We start from the raw sequence: 22,385 nt of genomic DNA on the forward strand, positions 1-22,385 counted from the left end.
ACAGGAAAGCTAGCCTGGTCTAGAGTTCAGAAACACCTCTCTGACACAGTCGTGTAGGCTGGGGAGCTGCATGTGTGGGTGGGAAGACAGAGGCACTTTTGAAGAACTCACAGACATCCATTCTGGGTGAAATGCAGAGAACCAGGGGAGACCAGCATGAGAAGACTGGAGGGGTGAATGGGGCCTGGATCGTGGGGGGCCTTGCTGGACTTTAGCGTGCTTGTCTTTATGCTGAAAGCAGGAGGAAGCCATTGGAAAGTGCCAAGCAGGGCCGGACATCAGGTTTATATATTTTGAACGTTTATCTCAGTGACATGTGGAGGGTGGGCTGGAAGGTGGCAAGAGCGGATATGTATAAGGAGATCTCCTATGATGCCACTGCTTTTATCTGGACATGGAGTGGTGGCTACAGGAGAGGAGGGAGTGGGGATGAAGGGGCAGGTGACTCTGAAGAGCTAGGCAGGTTAGGGTCGAGGGCAGAGTGAGTGACAGGTTGAATTTGGAGAGTCGGGTTTAAAGATGACTCCCAGTCTCTGGTTTGAGCAAAATGGTAGACCGTGGTGCCATTTACCTACACGTACAAAAGGAAGTCAAGCTGACGGGATGCAGGAAGACAGATGATGAGTTAATTAAAATGGGTTGCATGAGCTTGAACGCCTGCCTGGGAAGCGCCCCGGTGAAGTTGTCTCTCACAGATTGGATAAGCTGGTGTGAGCCTTGGAAAGGAAGTCTGAAATCATAGATGTAGAAGTCACTTGTGGGACAGTAGTGATTTGGGGCTTTTGGAGTAATGAGATTCCTTAGGAAGACTGGTTAGAGGAGGAAGAGGGTCCAGGACAACGCCCCAAGCGACACCCACATTGAATAAGTTCCAACAGGCAGGGACTAGACAGAAAAGGAGTAGCCAGAGAGCGTAGGAAAAACCAACCGGTATAGATAGTATCTCACAAGGCAGGAGAAAGATTCAAGAAGGAAGGGGTAATCAGCAATTGTAGATGCTGCTGGCACGTCAGGTAAGGTAAAAACCACTTCCCATTGGTCATCGGTGACCAGAATAAGTAAAGAGGTTAGATCAGAGTGAGTGGGAGGTGAGGAGGGCAGAGAGAGGTGAGTGAGGAGAGTAGAGGGCATTGATGAGGATGAAGCAGCCAATAGGACTCTTGTTAACCATTGTGTTTTAGCATCTGCGGCAACGCCTGGCGTCCCTCAATGTCCAATGAGTGTATGTTATAGTCTAAGATGGGAGAGAACGGGATGCAGAATATAGGTGCATGATTGCCCTTGAACAAAGAGAGAGAGATACCCTCCTCAGATAGGAGATCAAAGTAGGTGTGATCAGGACAGCTGTCCTTTGCCACCTGCATGCTACGGGCCAGGTGGTTTTATGTTTTGTTTTGTCTTGTTTTGGTACCAGGAATCGAATTCATGATCTCGTACTTGCCAGGCAGGCACCGTGCCGTTGAGCTACATCCCCAGCCCCCAAGGTAGTTTTATGTATTTTACAGGCATTTTCCCATTTCATTTTTATGAAATCCCTTCGAAGTAGTTATCGCTCAACCTTAAATTTACCTGTGACAAAACTGAGGCTTATTGAAGGCAAACCACTTAGGGTTAGCTAGCTCCTCCTTAGGGCAGGAGCAGGTGAGTATTCTGTGTACAGGGACAGATGAATATTTTCAGTTTTGTGGATCACAAGGTCTCTGTCACACCTAGCCAACTCTGCTACTGCAGTGCACAAACAGCCATGGATAGCATGTAAACAAATGTATTTGTCAATAAAACTTGTGAAAAGAGGCAGCAGGCCACATTTGGCCGAAGGGCCATAGTGTGCCAGCCCCTGGCTTCTGTGGGATCACAGTGCTAGTGGTCGAGCCAGGTATCTGAATGCTTCTGGGGACGAGGCCTGTAAGCCAGTATGCCTGGTCACTACTATACCAAGCTGCCTCTGTCACATCTTTTTAAGCCACTTTAAAAAACAGATGTGGCCAGGCGTGGTGGTGCACGCCTGTAATCCCAACACTTGGGAGGCTGAGGCTGGAGGATCATTGCAAGTTCGAGACCAGCCTGGGCTACAAAGTGAGCTCACGGCCGGCCTGAACTGCACAGCAAGACCCTGTCTCAAAAAGACAAAAAAAAAAAAGGTGTGATATTTACCAATATTGATAGAAAACTTTTTTATTGATTTGGGATGTGTAATTTTGGATGATGGATACCAAATCCTGGAGTGTGCCCTGGGTTCCAGCACGAGGACGTGGACAACCAGAGCTGTTTCAGCACATAGTTAATTGACAGCAGCGATAGAATGCCAGAAACAGAAGACAATGGGGCTGTTTCAGTGTTCTAAACCTCTCTCAGGATGAGCAGAAAAGAACAGGCTTCTCACTTCCTTTACTGGAAGGATCCGGTGATGTCAAGAGGGAGCCAATAACAAACTGTTTGGCACCCATCTCTAAGGTCGTTCCTGCTACAGACAGACTGTTCATTGTGTCCACTATCAGAAAAATGGGAAGAGAGCAGTCTGCCCTCTGTAGTGAGTCTTCATGAAGTCTGGTTAGACTTAATTATTATAAGCCACCTTGGAAATAGCCATAATGTGTTTCTCCAGAAATGCTAAAGAAGGCCAGGCATGGCCTTCTGTCATCCCAGTACTCTGGGAGGCTGAGGCAGGAGAATCACAAGTTCAAGTCTAGTCTGGACAGTTTAGTGACTTAATGAGACTCCTCTGTCTCACTAAGTTTTGTAAAGAAAAATTAAAAGGGCTAGGGACTTAGCTCAGTGCAAAGGCCCTAGGCTCTACTGTCAGGACTGAAAAAAAGTACTAAAGAAGATACCATGCAAATAATTTTCTAAAACTATTCTAACATTTCACAGAGTCACTTCTCAATGAAGATATTGCACTATATTGTTAATTGCCACAAATTGTGGATAAGGTAGAGCGTAAGTATCTTGGCACAGCGGTCTGTATGGAAACCTGTGGATAAATCCAGGGTAACCCGAATCGTCTAACTCAAGGATTCTAATCTCATAGTTCTCGACCAACTTGAGGGCCTGCTGTATCTGGACAAAATGAAGCCTAGGACAGGGGGCCAAAATCTTAATTCACTCCTCTAAGTGGCCCAAACCCTCCTACTCTGTGAGTTGAGAGGTTGACATTTCCATGGGCTGGCCTGGCCCGTTCCCTCCCAAAGTAAGATCAGGGCATACGCAGTTCAGGTGCTGTGGGTAGCACGGGCAGCTTGACCAGACTGCCTTTTAACCTAGACTTCATTACTCCAAACCAGAATATTCCCCATAAGAGTATCGGCATTGCCCTCTGGTGAAGAGATTTGAAAGAGTTCTAGTTTGAGTTCTAGATTGGCCAGCTAGCAAGATGACCCATATAACCAACAATAGCAGCCAACATGACCTTTATTAGAAGCATAATACTGTGGCACATTCCCCAAGTTTTATGAGTATTAGGTTCATTTATTTAGAACATATCAAATAGCTTTATGGTTTTATGGTTAAAAATACCCAAATATGGAAATGGTCTTGTCAAAACCAAAACAATGATAACAGCTACTATTTACTGAATGTTCAGTATGCATGGAGAACTATGCCTGGGATTGTGCATGAATTCTTCCACTTCATCCTCCGCCCATCTCAAATAACAGGAATCATTATGTATTGCTTGAGATGAAAAGAACGAGATCGAGGGAAGCTAAGAAACTAGCAAGGCGGCACATCTAAGTGAATAATGGCGCTAGAACTCTGGCTCAGGAGGCCACCTCCAGGGGCCATGGGTTGAGTCAGCAGAGTGAGTAGCCTTCCTGACACCCGATCCTGTGGTTTCAGACCACTCTGAAAAGCATGTGTTTTTAGGACGTAGCTCCCTGGGCAGACTTTGCTGGTTTTGGTCAGAACTCTGAACGTACCAAGGGCATCTCTTTCCAAGAGGACCCATGTGAGTCCAATCAAGGAAACACCTCCCAGTAGTGTCCAGGCGTGGTAAGTGAGGGCTGCGTGACAGTGTGTGTCTTCTGTGCCTGCAGTTACGGCTAGATGAGGCTCAAGAAGCAGAATGCCAGGCGTTGAGGCTACAGCTCCAGCAGGAAATGGAGCTGCTCAATGCCTACCAGAGCAAAATCAAGATGCAGACAGAGGCACAACATGAACGCGAGCTCCAGAAGCTAGAGCAGAGGGTGTCTCTGCGCAGAGCACATCTTGAGCAGAAGGTATGAGAGTTTCTGGGGGTCCTGTGCAGCTGGGATGGGGGAGTCGCAGCCTACACAGCTGCCATTTGCAGAACCCTTCCCCGTTACAAGAGGTTAAACTAGGCACGGTTCACTTGTCTGCCTTATGTCCTAGTAACCCTGAGAGGCAGGCATAGTCCCTACAGACCAGGGTGGTCCAGTGAAAGTCTGATCCCAAAGCCTAAGCCTTTCTGCTCTGCTAGAAAGGAAACCTTGCACCTCCACAGGGTGGCCGGGGTCTTTAAGCAAGAATTAAAATGAAGATAGGCCAGTACTGCCATGCATAATAAATGCACCCCAGTTGAAATGTGCACTGCTTTTGATAGTCTGAGGACTGTGATAAAACAATGTCATAAAGCAGCTCCAGCTGGTGAGCATCTCTTGGCTTAACCAGCTGTTCCACAAGACCAGGTAACACACAGTTTTCCCAGCTCCTGTTCCAGAACTAAATTTCCAGTGACCCAGGGGGCCTCTTGCCCTGTATGGGAAAGAAGCACCATCTCATTAGGCTCAGGTGTCTTTTGGCTTCTCCTGAGCCACCTCCTACTGGGACAGGACACTGACCTAGATCGGCTCAGCTGCCTGGCAGCTCAGATGGCACCGCTCGCCTCAGGTGGGCCCCAGCACTTTCATCCTTCTGGCAAGTTTTAAACATAGTGGGTCAGGTCACAGGACTGCCCAGCCTGCCTAGTCCAGGTCATCCGGAGCCCCACGGCGCTGGTGCACGTGGTAGGTGCGCACGCGCCTGCCATGGGGTGCCCCTTGGAGACCAACAGTTAAGGACCAATCACTGTGCTTCTTTCAGATTGAAGAGGAGCTGGCTGCCCTGCAGAAGGAACGCAGCGAGAGAATCAAGTTCCTTTTGGAAAGGCAAGAGCGAGAGATTGAAACTTTTGACATGGAGAGCGTCAGAATGGGATTTGGGAATTTGGCTACATTAGATTTTCCTAAGGAGGACTATAGATGAGATTAAATTTTTTGCCATTTACAAAAAAAAAGAAAAAAGAAAACAAAAAAATTCAGACCCTGCGAAACCACATTCCCCATTTTAACGGGCGTTGCTCTCACTCTCTCTCTCTCTTACTCTTACTGACATCGTGTCGGACTAGTGCCTGTTTATTCTTAATCCATCAGGGGCCCTTCCTCCCCCGTGTCAACTTTCAGTGCTGGCCACGCCCTGGCCTTCTCTTCTATTCATAGTACACGTCACAGTATCGATGTGATCCGAAATGTTTCAGTGAAACCTTGGAGACAGTTTTAACAAAACCAGTAAACCAACAACAGCAAAGTGGATGTGTATTGCTTTAAGCAATCACTCATTACCAACAATCTGTGAAAGGAAAGCAAAAAAATAATAATAATAATAAATAATAATAATAATAATAAATGCCAAGGGGGAGAGAGACACAATATCCGCAGCCTTACACCTTAACTAGCTGCTGCATTATTTTATTTTATTTTATTTTTTTGGTATTTATTCATCAGGAATTAAAAAAAAAACAAAGTTTTATTAAAGATTGAAAATTTGATACATTTTACAGAAACTAATTGTGATGTACATATCAGTGGTGACATATTATTACTTTTTTGGGGTTGGGGGGGTGGGCGGGGTGAAGAGATCTTGTGATTTTTAAGAACCTGCTGGCAAGAGTTTAACTTGTCTTCAGCATATTCTGATTGTATCATAATCATTTTCTGCGGTAGCAGAGGATGTGAATACACTTACAGAGCTCACAGAATCCCAGTAGCACAAATTGGGCTTTGGCAAATCGTGTATTTTGTGTATAGAAGGAATTTAAGGAGAGGTATTACTTATTTTCATATTGTATTTTAACTGTTTCTCTGATCAAATTTTTTTACTTCCTCCTCCTGTTCCTCCCTCACCGCCCTCCTTTTCCAATTCAGTATTTGGAGTTCTACACTGTCTCTCAATCAGACCATCTTGACCTTTTTCTTTATTTCCCCGCCCCCTTCCTGAGCCCCATCTCTTGGTCATAAATATTGCATTATTCACACTTTCAAACTGTGTATTTTCTTACAATAAAAAATGATGAAAAAAAAAAGGCTTTACTTCTTTTGCATGCACTTTAAAAAAAAACAAAACGAAACATTTTTCAGGTTCCAAGGGAGAGCATGATAACTGTCAGAGCTTTTAATTATATTTGTAAATAAAAGTGTTCATCACATCGCCTTGCTGTGTTATTGTAGCAGGAAGTTTCCCTTCTAGGTTCACACGGGGATGACGCAGAGGGACAGCCACCCTCCACGAAATCCTCCTCCGCGCCTCGGCTGTGCCAGGAAGATGCCATTCAAGACTTTGCAGGTGAAGCTGTGTCTTCCAAGTTTTTGGCTGAAGATGGTGTTGCACTGTTTGACCTACTCAACTGCACCTTACTCCCCTTAGTGTCAGAAAGAGGCACATGTGTGAACACACACGCACACACGCACGCACGCACCAGGGGCACACAGGAGCATGCACTGCTGAGTTGGATACCCCGAGAGAAAGCAAGCTGTGCAGAAAACATAGTAACCAAACACCCTGAGTGATCCCACTGTAGATTCCCCCTCCCTCTGCTTGCATTAGAATAACTTCATATGTGTAACGATGAGATTGTAGAAATATATAACTTCAAGTCAGGACAATATCAATGACATCTCATATTCTTAGACCTGTAAGTCTTAGCCATTGAAAATTGCTCTTTTGAATGACCTACAGGTCATTCTTGTACCCTACAGGAGGCTCATTTTCACAATGACAGACTAAAGCACAAAGGTACACTCAAAATTAGTTTATCAACACGAGTTAACCCCAGCCATAAAATCTTTAATACCACCCAGTTTCCTAAGCAGCTCAGTTCATTGACGTTTCCATGTTAGATACATCTGAAAATAATGTGGGGGTGGTGGAAAGATGTGCTACTGCTGTAGTTTGGGTCTGAAGTGGTCCCCAGCAGCTCATGGGTTGAAGACTTGATCCCCAGCCTGGAGCACTGCTGGGAGGTGTTAGAAGCTTGAAGAGTGGGGCCGAGTGGGAGGAAGTTAGATCACTGTGGGGCATGCCCTCAAAGGGAATACTGGGACCCCTGGCCCCTTCCCAGCCACCAGGAGATCAACAGGCTTCTCCACCCCAAGCCCCTGCCATGATGTGTACTGCAATAGGGCCAAGTTACTCAGACTGAAACCTCTGAAGCTGAAACAAAGTAAACCTTTCCTTCTTTTAAATTGAGTGTCCCAAGTATTTTGTCACAGAAATGGAAAACTGCCTAAAACAATAATTATCCAAGAAAAACAGTAATGCCCTATTGCATATTTATGCTTACCATGTGACAAAATGCTGCCCTACCATTCCAGAAATAAGTGCAGACCAGGGTAAAAAGTGCTGGGACAGAGTCTGAATCAGAACCTGTCTGATTTCAAGACTCACAACCCAAAAGGAGGTTCAATCTTCAAGTAAGGCAGAAAACCCCCCTAGTATATTTTATCCATTTTTCTGTGGTGAAAAATAGCTCATCTATGAAAAGGCCTAAGTCTGTGAGCGTATACGTGCTGTTTTTATCAAATCTCCCATTCTGCAAGCTTGTTGGTGATGCGTCCCAAGGCAGAGTCCCAGGAAAAAGGAACGTGAAGCCCTGCTCCCAACCCTGGGTATGGCCTAGGTCTCCCACCCATTCTTGGCACCTGTGTGCAGAGGTAGTAGGGAAGGCAAGGACTAGGATGGCAGCAAAAACACAGGCACAGAAGTGATGTCAGTACAGTGGCAGAGAGCCAGTGTCCTGCATTCTCCCAACATGCACTAAACTCTCCTGAATTAAAAAGAATTATTGAAGGTCTGTCGTGCCTGTGGGGGGAGGTGGCTGCTTACCATTGGTTCATAATTATTCCTTCAATGACTATTTATTGAGTGCCTTGTAGGTGGGGCACACCGGATGCTTGAGATACATCAATGTATCTCCAGCTGGTGAAGATCCCTTTTTTATTTATTTATTTTTTTTTTTTTCTGTCTTTTTGAGAGGGTCTTGCTATGCAGGTCAGGCTGGCTGGAGCTCACTTTGTAGCCCAGGCTGGCCTGGAACTCACAATGATCCTCCTGCCTAAGTCTCCCAAGTGCTGGGATTATAGGTGTGCGCCACCATGCCCGGCTCAATGATATCCATTCTCTCTTTTTTTGTTTTGTTTTTTTCCAATACGGGGAATCGAACTCACGACGTTGCACTTGCCAGGCAGGCGCTGTGCCGCTGAGGTAAATCCCCAGCCTCGATATCCATTCTCTAAGTCAGCTTGCATAAGAGGTAGGAGAAAACCATAGCAATAGTGATAAATGATTTTACATGGTAATGAGCACTGTGGATACAAGGGGGACAGTAAGGAAGGGTTAGGGAGATCGGAAGTGCCAGGAGCAGCACACATGTACCCATTCTTTCAAGGACTATTTACTATTCTGTGCCTGGGGGACATAGCAGTAAAAGCAGCTGGGTGAGGTGGTACATTTCTGTGATCCCAGCTCTCTGGGAGGCTGAAGCAGAAGGAACACAAGTTCAAACCCAGCCTGGGCAACGTAGCAATTTAACGAGACCCTGTCTCAAACTGAATCAGGTACACAAGCTTAAAAATCATATGGTTTCTCTCATACGAGAAACCCAAAGTGTAAGTAAGAGAAAGAGCAAAATAAAGATAGGCAATAAATAGGGAGATAGACCTTTGGCAAATGGCAAGGAGACTGAGAGTGACAGAGGAGGAGAGAAAAGGGATGTAAAAAGAATCTCAGGGGCTGGGGATTTAGCTCAGTGGCACAGGCTTGCCTGGCAAGCATGAGGTTGTAAGTTCGATTCCCGGTACCGAAAAAAAAAAAAACAAAAAAAATAAAAAATAAAAAGAATCACGATGTGTCAGGTCCATGTGCCAATTACACACAAGGAATATAGTCATATGCCTCAAGCGTACCAATAATAAAATAAATTTTAAAAAGGAAAGGCTAAGGTGTAGCGCAGTGTGAAGGCCCTAGGTTATATCCCCAGTACCAAAAAAAAAAAAAAAAAAAAAAGAACGAAGTTGCTACTGTGCTCAGGCTCGTGGTGTGAATCTCCACCAGGACAGAAGAAAATCAGCAGTAGCCTTCCTTCATTCATAGCAGTAACTAAGGGCAGTGATGGTGTGGGTACCGCGCAGTACCAGGCACTTACGGTAACTGCTGTAACCCCAGAGATGGGGCATCAGAGGGTGCCTAATTAACTGGGTAAAATATCTTTCTTGAATTTGCCACCATCTGTACTTACTTACGTACCTCCTGGAAAAGAGTTTCCCTAGACATGTGGAAATAGACCCCCATAAGAAGCCCCTCTGATTTTAATCCAGTAGTATATTTTGCCATTCTGATGGTTCAAGTTTAGCATAGTAATTTTCTCTCTGGCTGAATATTACTAAAACCTGGACAAAAGGAAAAACCCACTACCTGAGGATACTAAAAATGAAAAGCAAATGGGTTGTGTGTGCAGGAGCAACATGGACAGGAATGAAGACGAAATAAAACCATTCTCAGATGAAGGAGAAGAGAAGCATTTCCAGAAGATTTATTCTAAAAGAAAAGCCACAAATCCGGGAGTGGTGGAACAAGCCTGAAGTTCCAGCTAATTAGGAGGCCAAGGCAGGAGAATCCCTCGAGCCTGCAAGTTCAAAACCAGCCTGGACAACATGGCAAGATCCTGTCTCAAGGATAAAAGGTGCCAAAGGAACCCCCAACCCCCACTGCCCCGGTATGCAGGAGTAGCCTATGTCCCAAGTCCTTTTTTATTTTATTTATTTATTTATTTTTTTGAGACAGGGTCTTGCTAAGTTGTCCAGGCCAGGCTCCAATCTGTGATTCTCCTGCCTCAGCCTCCCAGAGTGCGGGGATCACAGGTGTGTGCCACCACACACAGAAGGAAATTCTTCATCCCGACACAAAATTTTATCAGAAGGAAACCTGAACCTTTAAGAATGAAGGAAGAGTAACAGAAATGGTAAATAATCTGGATAGACTCCTTCCCTCCATCATTTTTAAATATGTAACACTGTTGAAAGCAAAACTAAGAGTGTAGTAAGGGTTTTAACAGCTGCAAATGTCATCCATATTATAGCTGTAACATAAAGGTTGGAGATTAAAGGATCTATATAGTTGCAAGGTTCTACATTTTACTTGCAATGGTAGCTTCTATTACGAGACCATGAAAAATTAATTTTACTGCAATCTCCAGAGAAACTATCAAAAAGAAAAATTTTTTTAAAACTCCAAAGAGTAATACTCAAATATCCCAAGAGACGAAATAATCCAAAAGGAAGCAAGAAAGGGAGAAGAGAGAAAAAGAATTTTATTTTATTTTATTTTGTTTTTTTCCGGTACCGGGAATTGAACTCACAACCTTGTGCTTGCCAGGCAGGCACTGTGCCACTGAGCTAAATCCCCAGCCCCGAGAAAAAGAATTTTAAAGTATAATCAAAGCCAGGTGTACTGGTGTACACCTATAATCCCTGCACTTGGGGCTGAGGCAGCTGGACCACATAGCAAGCTGCAGGCCAGCATGGACTACCTGTTTCAAAAAAGAAAAGGAAAGGGGAGGTAAAGAAGAAACAGAAGTATCAAAGATGATCAAGATGTGTTATATCCAAACTTGCACTAATAAAAGTGGATACACAGAAACCATATCATAAAATAGCCACACCAGTCATCCCATTCAATCAATTACTGGAAACTTTCTAGCCATTTAAATTTTCCAAGGAAAAGGTACAATTGGGACAGAAGGGGCTGGGAATACAGGTCAAGAGAAGAAGATAAAAAATAAAAATCTGAAAGATGAGGAACCCTGAGTAGAAGGGACCCACAGACCAAGAATGCCGTCCACGTTTGTGGTCATCAGAACCAGGGAACTGGCGAGTGGGCCGTAGAGAGTTCTCGGCGGTGGGCTCGGGTGTACACGATTTTTTGTAGAAGTACACTTTGTGGGAGGAAGGAAGAAGAAATTTCTTTCCCATACTGGGGCCCTCTACCATTAAGCTACATCCCTGGCCCTTTTTATTTTTTGAGACAGGATCTTGTTGTCACTAAGCCTCTAAGTTGTCCAGGCTGGCCTCAAACTTGCAGATCTCCTGCCTCCACTTTCCAGAGTACTGGGATTACAGGCATGTGCCAGGGTGCCTGACTAAAAGGAACTTTTATAGTGCGATAAGTGGTTATAAAGAAGGCCCTAATCTTAACACCTCCTTTAAATCCACTCATTCTACCAATGGTCTAGGAGACTTGAGTATGTGTGAGACACTTTGTCAGGGGCCAGGCTACTCGATATAACATTCTCAGTTCTTACCCTTGTGAAGGGTCCCGTCTAATAAACACTGACTTTAAAATTATACACATTGATATATTTTAAAAATTACAATTCCATTGCAATGGAGTACAGAAAAATGGATAAATTACTGTCCAAGATGGCAGGAGGGAAAGAAGATCCCAGATAGCACTTGTAAAGGACTAAAGCTAGAAGTAAGCTGGCATGTGCCAGGCAATGAGGCAGTAGCAAGTTTAGGGTTGAAAAAGTGGCATCGGAAGTAGAGGGGCGCACGGAGATCAGATCTCACAAAGCCTTAAAGGCTGCATGCAGGACCCGGCCCCCACCCCGGGAGCACCCGTAGACTGCTGGCAGGTTTTCAGTGGACACGCGTCTGCTTGACGTGGCACCGACCTGAGAACAGATTTAGGTTGTGTCCTGTTGGATTTAAACACTAAAGAAACGTATCCCTGTGTTCCTGAGATCTGGTCCTGTCTGCTCAGGAGTGCAATGCAGGACTTCCAGAGTGGTCAATGTGTTCCAGTGTGGATCGAAAATGTCCCCCGCAGTCTGATGTGTTTGGAAGGTGACCGGATCACGGGGACGCGATGCGCATCGGTGCACTTGCTCCCTGAAGACTGAGGTCAGCAGCGGAATGGGCTGCTAGGAGGGAGCCTGGCTGGAGGTGCTCACTGGGCGCGTGGCGGGTGAATCCTTTTCCCTGGCTCCCTCTTGCTCTGCTTCCTGCCTGCTATGGGTGGAGCACCCTTTCCTCTGCCATCCTGTTTCTGTCTCGGAGCCAACCACAGACTGAACGTGTGAGCCAAAAGCAAACCTCTTTTCCTTTAAACTGCAGATGTTGGGCTTTTTGTCCCAGCAACAGGAAATGACGTCATGACCTACCTGTGGGTCACAGTGGTGAGCAGTCCCCAAGGTCTGATCACCCTTACAGATCCTGGCCTTGCACAGGGCTGCTGCGGTGGGACTGTGCTAGATGCTGGTGTCCTCATTCCAGACCCTCCTGAGCCCACTCCTGCTAAGCAAGTGGCCAGGACCCAGTTCAGAAGGGACAGGGCTTTTGGACTTTGTCCTGATGTCAACAGGGTTGAGTTTAACCACTTCCATATACTCTGTTCTTTTACACTCAGCAAGAGATTTGTCTTGCTATTCCCCAACAACCCTGGGAGGTGAAGAATGCAGATAAATGATGAGTCCTTTTTTTTCAAATGACAAAGCTGGAATTTGTGTCCTGGTGGGCACCGTGGTTATGAGGTGGGCTTCGAGGGCACAGCCCAGCTCAGGACCAGGGGCACCCAATTCTCAGCCAGGTGACCCGAAGCATGCTCACCTCCCCTCCCGATCTCCTGGTTTCTAAGGGGACTAATATGCCCTGACATGCCATGTGAATTTCTTTTGCATACCCTTCACCTTTGGGGTCGTTCACCTTTTTCTGAGTCACTTGTGCCTATACCTGTTTCAGATGGGGAAGCTAACGTTACTTCCTCATTCACCTTCAGACTATGACTTTTTTGTTTGTTTGTTTTCTGGTACCAGGAACCGAACTCACAACCTTGCACTTGCCAGGCAGGCGCTGTGCCACTGAGCTAAATCCCCAGCCCCTTCAGACTATGACTTTCCAATGGACTTCATGATTAGCAAAATCATCTCAGAAAACCCACTTAGAGAGAAAACAGTGAATGACTTTAAATGTATGTAAATATCAAGTTGTCAAAATGCATTAAGCTTGACAAGACTGGGAAGGATACGGAGAAGCAGGTACTTTCGCATTCCACTGACGAATAGTCACTGTTATCTTTTTGGAGGGCAGTCTGCTGGTATCAGAACTGAACATGTGTGTGCTCTTTGATGTAATTATTTTAATACTAGGAATCTTGCCTACAAAATTACTTGCAACAGCACTTTACACATACAGGAAAACTGTTTGCTGAAGCACTGATTGTAATAGTAAATAACCCGAAATAATCTACATATCACTGTAGAGAACTAGGATGTGCTCTCTACCAACTGTATTATGGGACTTCTATAAAATGAGTATTTGTTCAAAAATGATGTGAATTATAGGACTTAACTCAAGATATATTACATGAACTGTATTAGTTTGGAAACAAGAAAGCACAGAGCTGGATATAGTTGTGCACACCAGTGTAACAGCATTCTAGGAGGCTGAGCAGAAGGATTCCAAGTTTGAGTCCAGCCTTGATGACTTAGTAATTTACCAAGACTCTCTCAAAATATAAAAAGGTGCACCATGAGATTGTTTATTTGTGCTCATTCTGTTTTCCTGACGTGGGAATTTACCGCTATAAATTTTCCTCTGAGGACTGCTTTCATTGCATCCCAAGGAATGGTTAGTGTCTAATTTTCTTTTTGACCAATTTCGCATGCTTATATCCGGTAATCTGAACAACTAATGTGAAGACAACAATATGCAATATAACCATCATTGGTGAATTCCTACCATCTTGTCTAGTGAAATTCTGTATCGTTTCTAATTTTTTTATTCTCTTTAATGGTTTGATCAATCTTGCATTCTTATATCCGATAATCTGAGCAACTTCACTGAAGATAACAATATGTAATATAAACAACAGTTAATTCCTATCATTTTGTTCTGAAACCCTGTATTATTTTTGTTTCTGCATTGTTTTGTATTTGTCTATGTTGTTGGTATTTTGCTATTGTTATTATTTTCTTTAAAACAAAAAATAAAAAAATTTATATATATATAAGGCTGGAGATGTGGCTCAGGATGAAAGCTCTGGATTCAACCTCTATTACAGAAAAGAAAAAGCGTGCAACATATACCAATGTATACACTAAGACGTTTTTCCAGAATATGCAGATATGTGTGTGTACCTGTATTTTGTTCTGGAAGAAAACTCAAGAAACCAGTAACTGCTGTTTAGGAGAAACTGCAGGGAAGGTTATTTCCCTTCCTTCTCCCACTCCTTTCCTCCCGCTAGGAATACACCCAGGGCCTCTGCTGTGAACCCGCGTGGCTCTTGATGTTCCCAGGGAAAAATGGCGAGAAGATGAAGAAACAGATGAGAACTGAGCTAGGCGGCCCCTCTCCCCAGATGGGAGGAAAGGAACTGCCAGAGCATTTATTTAAACTCAGGAGACTGACATCAATTTCAATCTCTCTGCCTGGCAACCTGTTTATAAGCTGAACAGCTTGTTTACATGGCTGGAGGAGCTGTGTTCTCAGGGCGGCTTTGTATTCACCCCACAAGTGTGACTGATTTCCAGCTTCAGCCGCTCCCTATAGGCCTCAAACACGTAAAGCACGTACACGTACTCTACCACTGAGCTCACCCTGGCCCAATACTGTTTCTTCTAGAACTAGGAACAGAACCCAGGGCCCCATACACGCTAGATGAGTGCTCTACCGCTGAGCTACATCTCCAGCTCCTTTTATTTTGGGAGTCTCCTTAAACTGTCCAGGCTAGCATTCACCTTGGGATTCTCCTCAAGTAGCTGGGATTACAGGCATGTGCCACTGTATTCAACTCTAAGGTCAATGGAACAGTTATTTGTTTTCTCTGTAACTTTTATTTTATAAACTCTTATTTAAAAATAAATTTTAAAATACTAAAGTTTAAAAAATGTTTCCGTTTACCTTACCTTCCCCCCGAGATTATATTAGGTAACATTTCCAGCAGTTTTTTGAAGAAAGCACTGCGCAGCCAGGCGCAGTGACACACACGTGTAATTCCAACTACACAGGAAGCTGAGGCCGTGAGTGAGGTTAAGCCCAGCCTGGGCAATTCAATGACTTCACAAAATCTTGCCTCAAAATAAAAAATAAAAAAGGGCCAGGAATGTGGCTCAGTGCAAAAACTCTAGATTCAATCCCCGGTAATGCAAGAAAAAATGAAAAGGACAAAACAAAACCAGAACATGAGCGACATAGGTGATTTCTAAGGCCCAGTTACAGAGTCTGCACAACTACCCCCAGGGGGAGAGTTGTCAATCAGCTTTGAAACATCCTTCTCAGCAGGGCTGAGACTCAGTGGGACAGCGCCTATCTAGCACGCACAAGGCCCTGGGTTCCATCCCCAGCAATGCAGAAAAAATAAAACTTTCTTAGGCCAAAAGGATCTTGTACAAAGCAAAGGATCTTTCTGAGCCAAAAAATGCTGCCCAAGGTCTTGTAAGAGTTCCTAAGAACTGCCCACCTGAAGGGGCTGCTAGCACCTGCGAAGCTGTTCTAGAGAGAGGAGCCTGTGGAGCAGACCCCAGCCTCCCCTTCTCAGGGAAAAGGCCACTCACGCTCCTAGGTCGTCTTCCGACTTCCCCCTTTTATGAAACCCATGCTCAATTAAGCAAAATACGTGGAGGTCAAGACTGTCCAGTGTTTTCACTTTTATTCAACAAGAAGCAAACACCAGAATTAACACAACAGTAAGCAACTCTAGATCAGCTTTTCTTAGACCAATGACAAGTGATCAACTTAGCAGACACTTAATTTAAGGATCCTGACAACCTGTCACCCCAACCCACTGTTAATCTAGATGGCCAGGCCTCGGCAAGAGCAAGCCGTCCCCTCAGCACTGCTCCCAGCTGGTCCTTTAAAGGACTCAGGGCAGGACTGTGACAGCTTCTAAGTCACTGGGGACGTAACATCCTGTCCTGGTTTACCCAAGATGGGAGCCTCCTGCTGTCCGGCACCGTGTACAGCGCTGGACTCAGGTCTCCTGAAGGCTGTGAGAACCAATCCTTTTCTTTCTTCTCCAGCCCCCCTTACAGACCCTTGATGACCTGCTCTCTTCTTGTACACCTGGTCTCTCTGCCTTTTTTTTTTCTTCCTTAAATCTTGGGTTGCTATACTTTAATTAACAATATGATGATCCCATCATAGTACCAAAATATCCCCCAAAACGGAGCTCAAATGTGACCCAAACATAAACTGGGGTGTGTGACTATCCAGCATCCAGAAGGACAGGCGGCAGGAAAGTCACCCTACACCACTATGGGACAGCGCAGGTCTCAAGCCAAAGGGAGTGGGACGAAGGAGAAATCTACATGCATCACTGAACGGAACTCGATCGAGAACACTGCTTGGGGTGTCCAGGACGACAGGGCCTTGCGGAGTTTGCCCTACTTCCCGGACAGCTGCTCGTACAGCTTGGGCACGTAGTCGTCCCACTCTGCCTGGTAACATGTGCCGGCCACCGGGGCCCCGAGATGGTACTTCTTACGGAAGGACGCCACCTTGAACTTGCCGCGGTGGTCTCCAGATCGGTTGCTCAGGATGGGCTCATCGCACTTCAGCTGTCTGTCCTGCTCGTAGACCAGCCACACGTAGCGGTGGAGGCCTGAGGGGAGAGGCAGAAGGGAAGATGCACACACAGGAGCACCAGAGAGAGCGCCACTACCCGTTCTCATCAACCGCTCCAACTCAGACTCAAGCAAGATGCACTGGGTCCCTCAGCCACTGAACATCACCAGTGCAAGGCCGCTGCCATGGCACCCGGCTCAAACCCATCATCCCAGCCGCTGAGGACCTGCAGGCCCTGGCCTCTGCCCACCCCACACCTCACCTGCAACCCGCTCCCTGCTCCTCACTCAGTCCATCCCACACTTCTGGCCCTTATCCCACACTCCAACCATTCCCACCACCCCCATCACAATGCCTATCTTCCCTCCATCTCAGTAACATCAGCAGCCAAAGATCTAACTCTGTAGTTTGATCTTCCTGCTAGAAGTAAAACCTCCATAAAGCTACACTATTCGTCCTGTCAAGTCCTATCACTCTAAAATGCCCAGACATGAGAAGTAGTAAATAATATACGAGAAATAGAAAATGTCAAATCTCATACCACTGTCAAGCCAAGGCAGGCCAATGGAGAGTGTTACCTTTCTATCTTTTCAACTTATTTTCTTGGAAGACTACAGACTTGTTTTGAAATGACCTAAACTCCCCTTAATCACAGCAAAGAATTTTTTTTTTTTTTTGGAGACAGGGTTTTGCTATGTAGTCCAGGCTGGCCTTGAGCTCACTATGCAGCCCATAATGGCCCTGAACTCTCAACGATCCTCCTGCCTCAGGCTCCCCACGTGCTGGGATTACAGGTGTGCACAACCAAGCCCAGCAGCAAAGAGTACTTTAGAAGCAAACAGCAACCACCCTATTAATCTAATTGTGCACCTAGCTTTATATTTTTTCTTTTCTGTCTGTAATACTAGGGGTCAAACCTGGGAGCATTCTACCGCTGAGCTTTCCATTTTTTATTTTGAGATAGAGTACCACTAAATTGCCAGGGCTGGCCGGAACTCTGGATCCTCCTGCCTCAGCCTACCAAGTAGCTGGGAATATGGCATGTGCCACTATACCACTATACCTGGGTAACTATACAGCTTCGTCTAAGATCCAGTTAAGTCCTAGACACAAATGGATACCATGAGTTTTAAAAAGTTATTTTTAAGTTACATAAACATTTGCATATTAATGCTCATTGCTACACTACTTCTAACACCCAAGAGCTAGAAGCAACCCAATGTCCATCAATGAAGGATTGGTTACTGAACATGTGGTATATCCACGAAATGTGGTATTGTTCCACCTACAAAAAGACATTCTGACATATGCTGCAACATGGATGAACCCTTAAGATATTACGGTGAGTTATCCAAAGCAGTCAAACTCATCAAACAGGTTGGGGAACAGTGACTGCCAGGAAGGCTGGAGAAGTGGTGGGGTGCTATTGTCCAGTGGATACTGCTTCCCTTTGGGAAGATGAAGTTCTGGGTATGTTTCACAATAATGTGAATATAGTTTACACTAATGAACTTACACTTACAGAGTTAAGCCAGTGAAATTTATGTTACTACAGTTTAAAAAGAAGTTATTAAATGCTACCATTTCACACACACTAGAATGTCTAAAATCAAAAAGGACCAATAATAGGGCACACACACACCTGTAATCCAACCTACTCGGGAAGCTGAGGCAGAAGAATTCTGAGTTCAAGGCCAACCTAGGTAACTATGCAATACCGTCTCAAGATAACCATGTTTTAAAAGACTAGGGGTGTAGCTCAGTGGTAGAGCCCTGGCCTAGCAGGCATGAGGCCCTGAGTTGCATCTCCAAGACCACAAAAAAGAAAAAAATAATAAAAATAAAAATATACATATATATAAATATGTATGTATTTATTTTTCTTTTGAGACAGGGTCTCACTACATAGTGCAGGCTGGCCTGCAACTCATGGCAATCCCCCTACCTCTACCTCCCAAGTGCTAGGATTATAGGCCTGCACCACCATACTGGTTAAGGCCAAAAATATTTAATGCTGGCGTAGGACTGTAAGGATCATACATGGATCTATTGACACCTTCAAATATGTTGGTTAGAGTATAAAGTTTTCAACCATTTCAGAGAATTCTTGGGTAACTTTTATGACCCAACAATTCTACTCCTAGATATTTACCCAGAGACACGGAAACACCTGCCCACAGAATGAAAGGAATGTGCACGGCCCCTTTGCTCATCACAGCCGAGTACTAGGAATAATGCCCACCCAGAGGGGAGTGCTAAACTACGGTGGTGCACACGGGAAAACGACCTGGCAACAAGATAGAACAAATGACTGACACAAGCATTAACTTGGCTGCATGTATAATGAAAGGCACAAATCATACCGCATGACACCATCTATCCAACTATAAGCAGGGCAAAATGACCTATGGTGATAAGTACAGGAAATAATGAGCTCCATGGCTTTGAAATAAAAAGGTGTCCACAAACCAAAGAACACTCTGGGTGAAACCAATGACCTCTGTCTTTTTAAAATCCCTACGTGTGTACGCATCAGTCAGATCTGCTGCCTGAAACCTTATGATCTGTAGTTATTCGCTACGTGGACAGCAGACCTTACTAGAAGAATCTTAAAAAAAAAAAAAAAAGTGAGTTACCAAGGCTTGTTTTTCAAATGAGAACACAGCTCCTTCTCAAGAGAACTGCTTTATGCCCGTGTGGATACAACCCATAATTAAATTGCCTAATTTTTATAACTGCCCTAGAGAACTGAACAGATCCCCAGGAAACCTGTCCCTTTACTCTATTACGAACGCATGAGAGGGCCCAAAGCCATCTGGAAGCTTCCAGGTCTGCAAATAAAACATGAGCCCCTGACAGGGATGACTTACACCTGCCCATGAGAGGACAGCGTGCACTTCTGCCACGCTTCACCCACCATCGTCTCCCTGTTCCAGCAAATGGAAACGTGCCGTGCCCACGGCCCCTGCGGGCAAGCCCACTGCACCCTCAGGGAACACTCATCTAATGCGGGGGGGGGGGGGGGGTCACAGGGTGACCCTGTCTCTCCTCTACCTATGCTTTACATCCAACGGGAGCAACCCAGGGTGCAGCATCTCTTTAATACCGTTCTGCTACAGGCATCCAGATGTTTTCAAGATGCCAAAGTAGATTTTGGGGAGAAAGAAGGGGCCATAAAGAGATATACTAAATAATTTTTCATAGTTAATGGGAAAACTGTGAACACTTCTGAGACTCTTTACAGAATTAGAAAGAAGATCACCAAGGCCAAAGGCTAAATACAGAACCTAGATGACTACTGTGCTCGGCCGTGTGCACCCCCAGACAGCCCTTCTCCAACACTGCTTCCTTCTCCACGTCTGCCCTGCTTACCGAAGGCCCGCACATGAGCAGAACCCAAAGTGCCATCCACCCCGCACTCCGGGAGGTCCGAATGTGCTCCGAAAGGCCAGTGCCCTGAAGGAACCCAAGCAGCCTTCTCCCCCGAGTGGGCTCGTAACTAAAAAGAATCCTAATATGCCCTCGGCCTGTCTTCCTGCCTCCCCACCCCTGGAAGCAGCCTTTACCAACCTGTGCCACTGGGAGGCCCGGAGCCCACATAATCGGAGAGCACTGTGCCACTGCTCACATCGTTGCCCTTCATGTTGACCACCAGAAAATGGTGCCACTCCCTGTGTGGAAGAACACAGCCCCTCAGCACCACCGGTTATGGCAGCCGCTGTGCAGCTGGCGGGCATGCACCGAGCACACGCCACGGGCCAGGACACACAGCGATGAAGGAGACGCAGGCCCTGCCTTTTTGGCAGGTGCAAACCTTGTATCTGCAAACGCAGCGCCCAGACCTTCCCTCTCCGGGGCAGAAGTCAGCATCCTCTCTCCGGAAAGGGCCCAAGAGCGACGTTTCCAAGGCCTGCAGCTTTGTAATCCACATTATCTCTGTCTCAGCGACTCTGCCAGTGCAGGAGGAAAGCACCCACAGAGGCATATATAAACTATCCCATTCGTGTTCCCGTTCAACTCTTTGTGGACACTGAAATCTGAATTTTGTTTCATTTTCATGTCTCAAGTATTCTTTTAGTTTCTTCCTCCTCTGAAAAAACCTAAAAACCGTGCTTAGCTCATGGGGCCAAACAGGCCTCAGACAGAGATGGCTACTGGTCTTAGTTTATCCGTTAAGGCTCAAGGGCAAAGAGGCACGAAATGGATGCTCCGGTTTAAGAAAGTATTCGCATCCCAAACCAGGTCTAATTCTCTCTGTCCAGCAGGGGACTTAACACAAGGCACGTCACCCCCTTCAGCTTCCCCCAACTTGCCTGAATTTGGGAGACTGCCGGCTGGGAGCATCCGGGTCTGTCAGGACCAAGGTGTACAGTTTACCTGCATCCACACCATCCCAGGAAATGCTGGTGGGTCTGTTCTTAACCTGCAGAGAGGAGCCAGTTGGGAGTTAAAGAGCCAAAAATGCCGAAGAAACCAACTAGTTCTTTGACCTCAGACTCCTCCAAGGTAAAAGAGAGTCAATTATTAATAAATGTTACTGGGTTTTGCCTGAGTGCCAAGAGTCCAAGTTTTATATATAAATCCATTAATTATCTTAGTCTCAACAACACTCTGGGGCTAGTATCCCAGCAAGTGAACAACAGGAGGAGGGGCCAGGATTTGAACCCTGGCCCCAGGGCCTCCTCTCAACCACAACTTACACTCAAAGTGTGGAACGAAAAGGTCTCTCTGGCTTTGGAGACCAGGAAGTTACTTGTGCCTGCTACAATGAAATAAAGCTGCATGAACTAGACATTGTTTTGTGTTTTTTTCCGGTCCCGGGAACCGAACTCATGACCTTGCCCTTGCCAGGCAGGCGCTGTGTCACTGAGCTAAATCCCCAGCCCCTGAACTAGACATTTAAAAGTACAAAAAAATAAAAAAAAAAAAAAAGAAGAGAAAGCCTGGGAAAGAAGTGAGGAAGGCACAGCCTCCAAGATGTGCACTTCGTACTTAAAACACCTACAACAATAAATTCTGTAAACATCCTGAACCGAGAAAGCTCAGGGTAATTTATTCACCACTCGCCAGGAGCTTCAGAACCAGCAACTAGCAACCGTGTCGAGAAATCCAGTTTCTCCACTTCGAGCAGCCCAGGCCAGGGCGTGAGGGGCCAAAAGCAAAAAGGGTAAAACAAGGCCAGCCAGCTGCAGAGCACGCTGCCCTTGGCTGGCTGCACGCTCTTGACGGCTAAAACAAAGGAGAAATCTCCGGGAGACGCTGGCCGCCGGTTACGTAACCCGCCACTGCCGGGTGGGGCACTTGCTCCCCAAAAGAGGGCCCAAACGCCAAGACCTACGCAGGCCTCGGGGGCGCCGGGAGGGCGCGGCTCATGCCGGGCCCAGCGGACGCCTATTCGGCCCCGCCCCAGGATCCAGGGGGTTTCCGAGCCTGGGCTTCTCCGGTCCCTGGAAGTCCCAGGAAAGCGAATCCAGGGCTCCCGCGGGCCGAGCGCAGCCGACACCGGCCTCGCTCCGCGGGCGCTGGAGTGGCTCCCCGGCCTGCGCCGCCGACACCGCG

At 46.0% G+C, this 22,385-nt stretch overlaps 2 protein-coding genes across 3 annotated transcripts in view; one reads left to right on the top strand and one right to left on the bottom strand.

Moving 5' to 3' along the window:
• Taok3 (TAO kinase 3) overlaps positions 1 to 6,418 on the top strand; it is a 186,922-nt gene extending 180,504 nt beyond the window's left edge. For both annotated transcript variants that reach the window (XM_005396533.2, XM_005396534.2), the window contains exons 20-21: positions 4,032 to 4,214; positions 5,038 to 6,418. In XM_005396533.2, coding sequence (XP_005396590.1) covers positions 4,032 to 4,214; positions 5,038 to 5,199 — 345 coding nt within the window. In that variant the 3' untranslated portion in view covers positions 5,200 to 6,418. The remainder of the gene's footprint in view (positions 1 to 4,031; positions 4,215 to 5,037) is intronic.
• Positions 6,419 to 15,890: 9,472 nt separating this feature from the next.
• Pebp1 (phosphatidylethanolamine binding protein 1) lies at positions 15,891 to 21,249 on the bottom strand (the record flags this gene model as incomplete). Its single annotated transcript, XM_013520338.1, is given in 3 exon segments — positions 15,891 to 16,863; positions 20,397 to 20,497; positions 21,140 to 21,249. Coding segments are annotated over 3 exon segments (429 nt in total), but the record flags the coding sequence as incomplete, so codon positions are not given.
• Between the last annotated feature and the right edge of the window lie 1,136 nt (positions 21,250 to 22,385).

This window comes from Chinchilla lanigera, unplaced genomic scaffold (genome assembly GCF_000276665.1).
Source record: "Chinchilla lanigera isolate Chin_1 unplaced genomic scaffold, ChiLan1.0 scaffold00054, whole genome shotgun sequence".
NCBI lineage: Eukaryota > Metazoa > Chordata > Mammalia > Rodentia > Chinchillidae > Chinchilla > Chinchilla lanigera.